The sequence below is a fragment of the Aphelocoma coerulescens genome, chromosome 2 (genome assembly GCF_041296385.1).
Source record: "Aphelocoma coerulescens isolate FSJ_1873_10779 chromosome 2, UR_Acoe_1.0, whole genome shotgun sequence".
Classification (NCBI taxonomy): domain Eukaryota; kingdom Metazoa; phylum Chordata; class Aves; order Passeriformes; family Corvidae; genus Aphelocoma; species Aphelocoma coerulescens.
This window is the reverse complement of record NC_091015.1, coordinates 144,766,310-144,777,838: the sequence shown is the minus strand read 5'-3', so window position 1 is coordinate 144,777,838 and position 11,529 is coordinate 144,766,310. Positions and strand designations below refer to the sequence as shown.

Sequence of the window (11,529 nt, the reverse complement as noted above, 5' to 3'; positions counted from 1 at the left end):
AGAACCTGTGAGGCACCTGAACACATGACAGCACCGGTGGGTTGATGAGAAGCGGTACCCGAGAGGTGGCAGCAAGACGCGCGGCATCTCTCCGGCCCTCGTGTCCACCTCCCGCGTGAAGTACACAGCGAGGAGGGAGCAGAGGGACCCCCAAGCACCCGACCACGGGGTGTCCCGCCCCGCCGCGGACCGCCCCGCGGGGGCGGGCTGGGTGCCCCCACAGGGCGGTGCGCGGCGGGGCGGTACCCACGGGGCGGGGCGGGCGGCTGCGGGCTGAGCCCGCCCGGGTGCAGTCGCCGCTCCGCGCCACGCCGCCGCGCAGTCCCCGCGCCGCTCCGTGGGCCGCCGGAGCCGCACGTCGGGCCGCCCTCCTCTTCCTCCTCACCGCCGCCGCCTCTCGCTATGAATGCACGCCGGGCCCTGCTCTCCGCCGCCTTGCTCGCCAGCCTCCTCTGGGATTTACCTTGCTGCCTCCCGGCTTCCCTCCCTGCCTCCTCGGAGCTCGCCGCCTCTTCCAAAGGTGGTCGCAGCCGCAGAGTGCCGCGGTCCCCACGGGAGAACCGCCCGCGGCAAGGGGGACACGCCATCGGCAGGGCGCTCCCACGGGCGGAACCCCACGAGTACATGCTGTCTCTGTTCAGGACTTACTCTATCGCGGAGAAACTGGGCATCAACGCCAGCTTTTTTCAGTCGTCCAAATCCGCCAACACCATCACTAGTTTTGTAGACAGGGGACGAGGTAAGTTCTGCCCCCCCCCCCCCCCCCCCCCCCCCCGCTCCTCACGGTCCCCCCGGGGCTGCGGGTGCTGCTTCCCGCGGCTCTCCATGGTACGAGGCTGCCGTCCCGCGGAGCCTGGTGCTGGGGAGGTGGGGAGCTCGCTGCAGTGGTCACCGGTGCTGTTCCCCGCCCCGGTATTGCAGGAAAGTGCAGATGTCTCGGTAAATTGGGAGTCGCGTTGTTTTATTTTAAAGCAAACGGCCCCGCGGCGTTGAGCCCGAGCCGCGGCAGCCCTAAGTGCTGCGTGCGAGAAACACGAGTGTTCCTCCCCGAATCGTCATGGGGTGGTGAAAAACACGCCCCAGCTTTGCAAGGCGGAATTTGGGTATAAATTCAACCTTGGGAAAAAAAAAATTAAATATCGCTCTTCTGGTTTCTTTCCACCCGCCGGAAAAAGGGTGGCTCTTACGACACGGCTGCACGGCAAAAAGTTTAAACTGACCGAGGGCAATCATCTGCTGCCTGAGGCTGCTCTCGCCTCGGGTCCCGTTACCGGGCTTACCTGGAAGAGCCCCCGCCCCGTCCGAGCGCGCTGGGACTGGGACCCTCCGGCTCCGCTTGCCGGGGCAGCGTGCAGCCCAGGTACCTCCCGGTACCGGGACTCAGCGAGGGGCGGCCGGACTTGACGTCTGCTCCGGGGCCGCGTCCTTTGAGCCCTGTGTGGGGTTGGTCCTCACGCACCCCCGGGCCCGGGAATTGCAGCGGGGCCCTCTACCCCGGGCCGCAGATCTTCCCGGGCAGCGTCGGTGCCGGGGGGCTCCCGGGACCCCTCCGTGACCTGCAGCCTTGGCCGGGGCCCTCCTTTGCTTTTCTCTCGTTGTATCGCTCGTACCCGGGGCCACGGGTGCACGCTTCTCGTCGATCCAGAGTCAAATTTCCCTTCCATAAAAACGCCCCCCCGCCCCTTTTATTCCTCCCCTTTTTTCGTTACCCTGGTTGTAAACCATTAAGAACAGACTAATTAACAGGTTCTTAATGAAGGTTGTGCTTTCGTTCCTCCCCCTCTCCCACATCTGAAGACCCTCCCCTCTGTCCGCGCCTCCCCGGGCACTGGTGTACCTGCCGGTGCCGGGACCCGGGGCAGCTCGCCGCCCTCCCGCCGTGTCCCAGCCGTTTTAGGGCAAAGCAGAGCGCCGGGAAAGTCACACGGGTCCGTGGAGGTACAGGAGCCGATCGCCCCAAACCGAACCGAACCGAACCCAAACTGACCCCCTTCACCGCCTCCCCGCGCCGGAAGCCTCTCCCCGCCCACGGCACCCAAGGCTCAGCCCCTTGCCCCATCGCTACCCCTGGATCGGGGGGTTCTTTTCCGCCGAGGGAGCTCGGCGGGGCTCTTCGCCTCCCGCCTCGGTGCCCGTCGCGCCCCTTCCCACGCGGAAGGATGCGTGGAAGCGCCCACAGTATGTGCCCCTCGCGGTCGGAAGCGCGCAGAGGTTTTCGAGGGGAAAGGGGACACGGAGTTTTGCTCTCCGCCTTCACCTTATGGGGGTTGTTTTCTTCGTTGCGGGGGTGGGGGGAAGAGGACTCGCTTTCTAGAAATACGGTTTCGAAAACTCAGCCGTCAGAAAGGAGCTGGACCGCTCCCCCTTGACGGAGAGGAGACGGGGCACTAACTCTGCGAGCCGCAGGAAATGGAGCCGCGTTCGATATCATCTTATTCTTGATAACCAGAAGAAAGACAGTTAATTTAACAAATTTAGCTCATCTCGCTGCATGTGAGATTCTACCTCGGGGGAAGTGATTTGCTAACAGAAGTCCTGGTTTGATTAAGGAAAAGCCTCACTTTTCCCCATTGATTTTGATTTGATGTGTCACAGGCTGTGACCTTCTCCTGGACCTTCTAAGGGTTGCTTAGCATCAAGCCACTGATTGGAGTATTTCAACTCAGTGATCTAATTGAGTGTTCATGTCATAACATATCAAATATTGTCTAGTCTCCCATAATGAAGTGGACCAGCCAATGGCACATCACCAAAAAACTTCAAGAGAGCTTCCGTTCCTCTGAAGTGGTAGCTATTTTACTGCCCACCTCCCCGTGGGCTCCTAGCCCAGTTAATTGGCGAGCTGGAGTTGTGCTGATGATGAACAGTCTTTGCTCAGAGAAAGCGGGGAAGGGGGGGCAGATTTTCTGTCAATTCATTTGCAGACAGTATAGCCGCCCAAATTGACCCAATTAGATGAGCTGCTCTTCACCTAAGAGGCAGCTCCGGGGGGGTATGACGATGGCCGTCCCACCTGCCGCACGCCATCCTGCATGGCAGCATTTCGGGGGGACAGCAGCCAGAAGAGAAGCGGGAAGCAACTTTTAGTCCTGCCGAGAAATACTCTTCCCGTACGAGGCGGGCTGCTGTGCCTGCGTGTCCATGAGAACGGCCGGCGGGGCTGCTCGGCGCTCGGCTCTGACCGGCAGCAGCTCCCGGCCGCAGCAGTCCCAAGCCCGCCGGTCCCACCACCCTCAGAGGCTGCGGGCAGAGCATTTCGGTGCGGACACCGACAGCCGCTCCCCTTTGACTCGTTTCTTCCCTTCCCGCTTGAAGCTAATAAGATCGTTTTCAGGGTAGCTCGAGAGGGAGTGAAGCCACGCTACCGCTTAATACTTACATAATTTTCCCCCCATCGGTAGAAAAAGAGAGGAGAAAGGGGGGAAAGAGTTTGCGCTTCCCCCCTCTCCACCCCCTCCCGCCCCCCACTCGCTCCCCCTTGTTACGGTCGCAAGATCAGACAGGACCTAGCTGAATGTAGGAAAATTACTGTTGGCACATGAAGTAACTCATTAAAACGCAGATGGTGCTCTCACTGGCCTCAGGACCCCCAGCATTGGAGCTCCACAGTAAGGCAGGACAATTAGGAGCTGCAAGGACTCCACCAGGCAGGGAAAAAAAAAAAAAAAAAAGAAAGAAAAAAAAGGAGGGAGCGGGAGGGAGCTGGAGAAGGGAGCTGTAAACAAGCAATTCCAAAGCTACGCGGCACGACTGGGAACAAATCGAAAACAAAAAAGAAATAGCCGGGGTGCGAGGGAGCGCGATTTTCGGAAGGATCTCCCGTGGGAAGGGATTGCCACGAGGGCCGGCTGCTGCGAGTGTCCCTCGCTTCTCGCTTTTGTGTCTGCAGAGCTGCGCGCAGCACCGGGACCACGGCAGGGCTCCCGCATATGAAATGCGGCAGTCCGCGCCTAAGGGACGGGGAAACCGAAATAGGTCGAGATCTTCTCCTTTTTCCCTCCCCGTTTTCTTTGTGCAGTTTCGCGTTCCAATTGGGAGGCAGCTGATTCGCATGGGCAGGAATCCGAACATCGTTATTTTGCTCTTGCCATGAGGGTCGTGAAGGTGGTGAATAGAGGGCTAGGACGAAAGGGGGATCCCGTGTGCAGAAACTGGAAATGGCCCGGCTGTGCATGTGGCAAACGAAAAGAGTGTAAATCCCACTTGAAGTTCATCTAGTACAACATATTTATGCAAAACAGCGGGTTTCTGGGTGGACCGAAAGCTGCAATGAAGTGTAATCTGTGCAGCGCCTTTGCCCAGGCAGTGTTGTCGTTGGCAGAAGGAAAATGAAATATAAACAGGGAAGTATTTTAATGGGAAAGGAGGGAATTCACAACTGTTAATTATTTGGTGACCTTGTATTCGATTTGTTTGAGCCCCTTATAAAAACACTAATGCAGACCAGACGGCCGGAGCGCGGCAGCGAGCTGCCGCTCCACATCCCCGCCGTGCACCCGGGAAAGGAGCGAGCGGCTCGGCCTGGCCCGGCCCGGCCCGGCCCGGCGGGGCCTCCACGCCCGCGGAGCCGGTGGCGCGGGGGCGGGCGGGGCGTGCGCGGCGGCTCCGCGCTGCCTGTGCCGGGAGGTGTTTCGGGGGTTGGTGTTTTACCCCCCGCGCCGCGGGAGCTGCGGGAGGGAGCGGAGCGCAGGGCCGGGGCTCAGGCAGAGCGGGGTGCAGGCGGAGCGGAGCGCAGCGTCCCCTCGGCGGCTGGGGCTGCACCTCTCTCCTCTTCCCAGTGAAAATGGGGGCTGTCCGCGGGGGGAGTATTTTTAAATTTATCTTTCGTTTGTTTGTTGTCCCTTGAGAAGGCACGGGGGCTTGCGCACGCAGCGCCGCGGGACGGGAGGGCGGTCCGGGGAAGCGGCGCTGGGAGCTCCGTGGATTAGGCAGCTCGGCTGGGCGGTGCGCGGCCGCGGAGCCGCTCTGCTAACGGGACGAGTAATTAACACCTATCAAACCGTTCCGGTGGCTCATTTCGGACATGGTCCTGATTTTTTTCGTTATTATTATTATTATTTTTTTTAAATCCAGAAACTCTCCCGCGGCGTTTGCTAAGAGGCTGCATTTGATTTTTTTGAGGGGGGAACGCGGGGGGGACGGATGACCGAGCTCTCCACCTCGGAGCTGTGGAGTTTCCGCCGCCCGCGGGGAGATGCTGTGCCGCAGCTGGGCTGGCCTCAACCGGCAGCCGAGTGGCCCGCGGGGAGAAAATCCGGCGCAGGCCGGGGCCACTCGGCGCTGGGCACGGTTGCGGGCGCGGCTCGCCCTCCTCATTTACTCCCTCCCTTCATAGTGGAAAAAAACCCCAAAACGGTCGATCGGAGAAAACTCTCCTTTCCTTGCAATCTCGGGGCAGGCTGAAACTGAGGTTAGGAGTCCTCCCGTGCCTGAAGTCTGATTTATGAGCGAAAGAGGACGTTTCAGTCTTTGCTAGTTATGGCCAGATCGGTATGCTCTGTTGCTGTATCTTAGTGCTTCCACATATATCGCTCAGAAATATCCTCCAAAGCGTCCCCTCGTTTCATTTCTTAGCTCCAAGAACTGGAGGATATTCAGAACTGGGAATATTCAGGCCGATTTTCTCAACACGAATAATTTCGGAGGAATTATTTCTCCTCCATCAAAGTATTTCGGGTAGTGTAACCGCCGCAAATGGGGAAAGGGAAAGATACTGGGTTAAGGTCTGTTACAGCAGGTAGAAATTCCCCAAGGAAGCTCCTCTGCGCCTCGGCGCATCTCCCGGGACGATGCCGACAGCCGAGGGCCCGGAGCCTTGTGGGATGTCCCGTCGGTGTTGCAGCGGTCCCTCTGCGCCCGAGGGCCGAGAGTTGCTCGTGGGAAGCGGGGAGGTGGCGGAGAGTGGGGCAAGGGCAGGCAGCCTTCCCGGAGCAGGTACGGTACAGCGGTGATCAAAGGTACATCACAGCCAGGTGCCTCCTCGCTCCGAGGAGGAAAAAAAAAAAAAAAAAAAAGAGGAAACAGCCCTCCAACAACTAGTTAGCGTTTTTGGCAGGATTGGGAATTCGTCCGAGGAAGGTGTGGTCTTTCTCGGTTACTCGATAGCGAAGTGAACGATACATTTAAATCTAGTCACTCGGTGTAATAAAAAACCGCGGCGAGGCAGGCGCTGGGAGGTGTGGAATTGAAACCCGGAAAAATACCACACATGGAGAGTCAGCCCCTTGTTTCCACAGCTTGGGTAATGCTCCTGAAGAAATACCTGTCAGCCTTGCTACTCTGCAGACAACGTGTGGGCAGACCTTCGCAATTAGGGGCAATATATGTTTTAATTTCCAGATTATTGTTGTGCGAGTGTCTGCAAAGTGTCTTTAAACTAAAAATGTGCTTTTGGTTTGCGAGTTTAAATATGGCTTGAAAGAGAATTTGGGAATGGGAAAATTCTTCTTGAATGTGGTTTGGGTATAATTTGCAGTGATGTAAAGTTAAGATCTGAGCCCTGATGAATTGGCTGGGAGCCCAGTACCTGATCTGCCATGAAAAGCGAAACTTTGTGCAGCCTTCGTTAACCCCCGGCTCTCCTCAAAGCCCAGACTGCGGCGGGAAAGCGACCCGGTAAGCAGGAGAGGCTTCACTCAGGGAATTGAGGGAAACGTCCCAACCCAGTCATTCATTTAGCTTCGGAGATGCTGAAACCGCAGCCACCGCACCGCGGAGGAAAGCGTGGGGGAAGGCGGGCTGGGGCCCGGCGCAGCCCCCCGGCCCGGCCCTGCCCTCCCGCCTGCCGGAGCACCGGGCACGCCGCTGCCCGAGCGTCTCGGGAGGGGCAGAGCGGAGTAGGGCTGCTCTCTCCCCCCGCCACTGACACATCCTTAAATTTTAGGTAGACCTACTCCTGCCTTCTGTCCCTCCTTCCCGCTCCTAATATTTTATTTTTTCCCGAAAAAAAGAATAAACTACTCGGAGTCGAAATAGAGCTAATACTTACTGCGGAACTAACATTCATCTACATTAACGTTACAAATAAAAACACACCTCCCCGGTGCATTTTCTGTAGTGTGGCTTTCCCCAGCCCAGCAGGGATGACTTTGCTGTTCTCACTAAGTATTTCGGTAACGGGAATATCTGTAAGGACACCTTCAACTGGTCTGAGAAAAAGGCAGATCTCGAGCTGGCTGTTAGAAATACCGGGTTGCACCCCAGTCGCTCCTGGGGTTTAAAGAAAAGCTGAAGAGGACAAGTCCCTCTCCTTATGTACTGCTCACAGGGAGAGAGAGGGACAGCCAGGGTGTCTCCAGCCGTCTCTGCTGCCGCTCTTTGTGTGTTGGTAAGGCAGCAGCTTCGCTGGAACAAAGGGTCCCCAACCTGGACCCGTCTCTCCCCGTTTTGTGGAGGTTCCGGAGGTCCCGCTTTCCCTCCCCGCCCTCTGCTGCTTTTCCCACCCTCTCGACTGCGCTGGGAGAGAGCCAGTACTGGTTTAGGATTATGTATTCATCTGGAATTATTAGGTTACAAGAGTGAATAAATAGCGTTTATCTGATCGGATTCAAAGCTGCTCATTTGAAACAACCGGCAGCCCTGCCCCTTTCCCTGCCCTCCCGAGAGAGGCGCGGGAGCCGGCAGCCGCCTGAGCCAGTGGGACTTTTCCAGCAGTTTCGGTGCTGTTGAAACCCATCTCAGAGATTCGCTCGACCGGGGACACATGTGTCTGCAAATCGGCCGTGTCCCCAGCGTGCCATGCCACCGAGCAACCCGGACCAGCCGTGCAACGCCCCAAACCCTCAAACTGGAGTCTCAAAAGTTGCTGCTTGGGGAGCATCCCTGAGCAAGCCTTTTGGCTCCTACAGTGCTGGAGCTGGTTGCCTCCCGCACCGCCGTGTGACAGGGGTCTGCAAACCCTTTAAAGCCCATTTTCAGCAGCCAGGACATGCGGGGAACTCACCCTCCCCCCGCTTCCCTCCCGTCTAACCTGCATGCCTGGATGTTACCCCTGAATGGGATTTCCTGTGCCGCGGCAGACCACCTGCGTGATGGTTCCTCGGGAAGGGGAGAGGCGCTTTGTGTCCCCGCCATCCCTCGGGAAAGGGCTACCCTTTCCCTGAAAGCTAAGTCTGCTGGGCAGTGCTGCCTTGCTCCGGCACGCCGGCAGAGATGTGGGGGACTCCAGGACCGTGGCGCTGGCCAAGAATAGGACAAGGAGGAGCTTGTGTGTGGGGTGTCTTCGGAGGGACAGCGGCCTGGAGGCAGCACTCTCCTCATCCCCACGCCGTGGCGACTGGGAGTATCAAAGACAGCTAGCATCTCTCTTCGAAACAAAGTATGACACCTGCCTCTCCATCCCCTAAGCAACGAGAGCTATTAAAAGCGAATCTGTGCCCAGGCCCGGCTCTGCCCACACCCCGAAGCTGGGGATAGGGGCAGGGGAAGGCGCTGATCTAGTTTCCTCGACAGTCGCTGGAGCCCTTGAACGAAGGTATGAGGCATCTCGGCAGGGCCAGGAGATCCGCCTGCGCCCTGTTGCATGCCCGGGTATCTGACAGTTGTGGGACACAGAAAAAACCCAAAAGACGACGAGAAAGAGGAGAAGGAGGAGGAGGACCTGCGCTTTCTTACCGGAGGGATTGGCATCCCCTTCCGTCTGAAGCTTCCAGGATCCCCTTGAAGGAGGAGGCAATGATACCAGAGATCTCCTGAGCTATTGGACCCTCCTCCCACAACCAAGTGCACCTCAGCCCCTGGCCCCGACGGCCCGCGGCCGTGAAGGGGACAACTACCCCCACGCCTCCCCAAAACCCACAAGAGACTCATGGACCGAATCCTGGTCTGTACTTGCAGTGCTGATGGAACTCTAGGCACCTCTAGGCAGCTCCCGGTGGGATTCACTTTTATTTTCAGCAGCTCGATAGAGCATCTGTTGTCGTCACCTGGGCTGTGACGATATTCTTCGGGCTCTGCGCGTGTTTTTTCAGTCTCCTCCCGCCCTCCCCGAGTGCACGACCGGGCTGGCTCTTGGCCCTCGCTGGGGAAAGAGCAGCCCCATCGAGAGCAAACAGACAAGCCTGCAGTGGGAGGCGGAGGCAGGGATGCGAAAGGCCTGGGTTCAAATTCTCCGGGATGCCTGAAGGGCCTGACCCATTCCGCATCGCTCCCGCCGGCGAGCAGCCCCGGGGAGGCGGGGAAGATCCGGCTCTGGAATTCCCTCTCCCTGCTGACTCCTCGTGCCACGCCGGGCGAGGGAGGGACCACGGCCATGCTCCGGCCGCCTGGCCCCGGGCGCAGGGCAGGTGTGCGGGGCCCGGCGAGCGCCCAGCTCCGCAGCCTGGGATGCCGCGTGGGTGCGCGGCGCGGTCCGGGCGGGCGACGGAGCCTCCCACGGCGGCTCCCTGCGGGGCGGGGGGGGACGCGCTCGGCAGGCAGCCAGGCTCCGCCGTAGGATCCTGTGGCCTGGCTGCGGGGCAGGTCTTTTCCCCAGCAATTCCCGCTATCCCTGCTGCACTCCACGCTCCGTCTCCCTGCTGACGTCTAGGGGAACACGCAGCGATGCAGGGCGACTGTCGAATGTGTTAATCCGCACTGATTAACTGCACGTTAATCCGCATTGATTTTTACATCGCCGTGGTCCGTCTGAAGGTTTTGGTTTGCATAAATCATCCCCTTGTCTCTCCTGCCCCGCAGGAGGTTCCCCGAGACCTGTCAGGTAGAGTCGAGGTTGTGAAACATACTGATTAGGAACCGCAATGACCTTTGATATCGATAAATAACGGGCGGGTGTATATTTCTTTAGCCTCTGTTTCTACCCCCGGGGCGGGCTGATTTTGGAAAAGCGGTGAGGGGCTGCTAAACAGAGGCTCCAGTGACACTTTTACAATAGAAATCTACACAAGCTTTACTAGCTTCTGGGGAAACACAGGGGCTTTGGGAATTTTTGTATTTGAGGGGTTGTAAACATTTTATTGGAAAGCAGCTCAGGGGAATCTGGTTTGCTTTCTGCTCTGCACTTTGTACATCGATGTGTCAAAAAAGAAGTCCAGGTTTTTCTCAGAGAAGAACAGATACGTGTATATGGGGCTGATAGGCAGAGGATGTGCATGGAGCAGGGTCTGCCTCTAGCGCTGGAGACCTGTCTCCTATCTGGTGCGGGTCTTTCCATACTTCCTTTCCTTTCCATATTCTTCCCTTCTCCTTCTTTCTTCTCTCCCTACCCTCCCCCGGTCCCGGTCAGGCTGGGGGTGGGGGGTGAGGCGGGCAGGAGCGGCCCCGGCCGGGCAAGCCGGCGGTGCTCCCTCCCTTCCGCGCCTCAGAGACCTCTCGGCAGATCCCCCCGAGCGCAACTGACTGTAATTATTTTTATCTCGCAGACGATCTCTCGCCCGCTCCCTTGAGGCGGCAGCAGTATGTGTTTGATGTGTCGACCCTCTCGGAGACGGAGGAGCTCGTGGGGGCCGAGCTGCGGCTGTTCCGCCGGGCCCCCCGCGGCCGCCCGCCGCCCGCCGCCCCGCTGCACGTGCAGCTCTCCGCCTGCCTCTCGCCGCGCCCGCTGGACGCCCGCGCCCTGGACCCCCGAGCCGCCTCGTCCTCCGGCTGGGAGGTGTTCGACGTGCGGCAGGGCCTGCGGGAGCAGCGGCCCTGGAAGCGCTTGTGCCTGGAGCTGCGGGCCTCGGCGGACCGCGGGCCGCGGCGCTGGCTCGACCTGCGGGGCCTGGGCTTCGCGCGCCGGCCGCGGCCGCCGCAGGAGCGGGCGCTGCTGGTGGTCTTCACCCGCGCCCGGCGGCGGAGCTTCCTCGGGGAGCTGCGCGCCGAGCTGGGCGCACCCCCGCCGCCGCCGCCCGCTGCCCGCCGCCCGCCGGCCCGGCGCCAGCGCCGCACCGCCTTCGCCAGCCGGCACGGCAAGCGGCACGGCAAGAAGTCCCGGCTGCGCTGCAGCAAGAAGCCGCTGCACGTCAACTTCAAGGAGCTGGGCTGGGACGACTGGATCATCGCCCCGCTGGAATACGAGGCCCACCACTGCGAGGGGGTCTGCGACTTCCCGCTGCGCTCCCACCTGGAGCCTACAAACCACGCCATCATCCAGACCCTCATGAACTCCATGGACCCCGGCTCCACGCCGCCCAGCTGCTGCGTCCCCACCAAACTGACCCCCATCAGCATCCTCTACATCGACGCGGGCAACAACGTGGTGTACAAGCAGTACGAGGACATGGTGGTGGAGTCCTGCGGCTGCAGGTAGCGGGCGGGACGCCCCTCGGCGGCAGCCGGGTCTGCGTCTGGCGGAGGTGCGGAGGCAGCGGCGAGCGGGGCCCCGTCCCGCGCCCGGCCGAGCGCGGCTGGGGCGGAGGGGACCGGCGGAGGGGCGGGCGGCGGCCCGGCGCCGGGGTTCCGCGGCGGCTGCCCGCGGTGGTGGCGGGGCCGGCGGGGGCTGCGGCAGCGGCGGCCCGCGGCTGCCGGCAGAGAAGGGCGAGCGGGCCGGGCAGGCGGCGAGGCCCCCGCCCGGTCCCTTCCCCGCTCCCCTCTCCTCCCCCGAGGTTTATC

General features: G+C 60.2%; 1 protein-coding gene across 1 annotated transcript; it reads left to right on the top strand.

The window, feature by feature from the left end:
- Positions 1-370: 370 nt before the first annotated feature.
- On the top strand, positions 371-11,276 carry GDF6 (growth differentiation factor 6). Its single transcript, XM_069006022.1, has 2 exons — positions 371-739; positions 10,359-11,276. The coding sequence occupies exons 1-2, from the start codon at positions 403-405 to the stop codon at positions 11,225-11,227; spliced, it is 1,206 nt and encodes a 401-aa protein (XP_068862123.1). The 5' UTR covers positions 371-402; the 3' UTR covers positions 11,228-11,276.
- Positions 11,277-11,529: the final 253 nt, after the last annotated feature.

Bases quoted from the DNA above. Each gene is read 5' to 3' on its own strand.
- GDF6 (XM_069006022.1), top strand. From the start codon at position 403: ATGAATGCACGCCGGGCCCTGCTCTCCGCCGCCTTGCTCGCCAGCCTC. The intron at 740-10,358 runs GTAAGTTCTGCC...TTTATCTCGCAG, and splicing joins TTTTGTAGACAGGGGACGAG to ACGATCTCTCGCCCGCTCCC.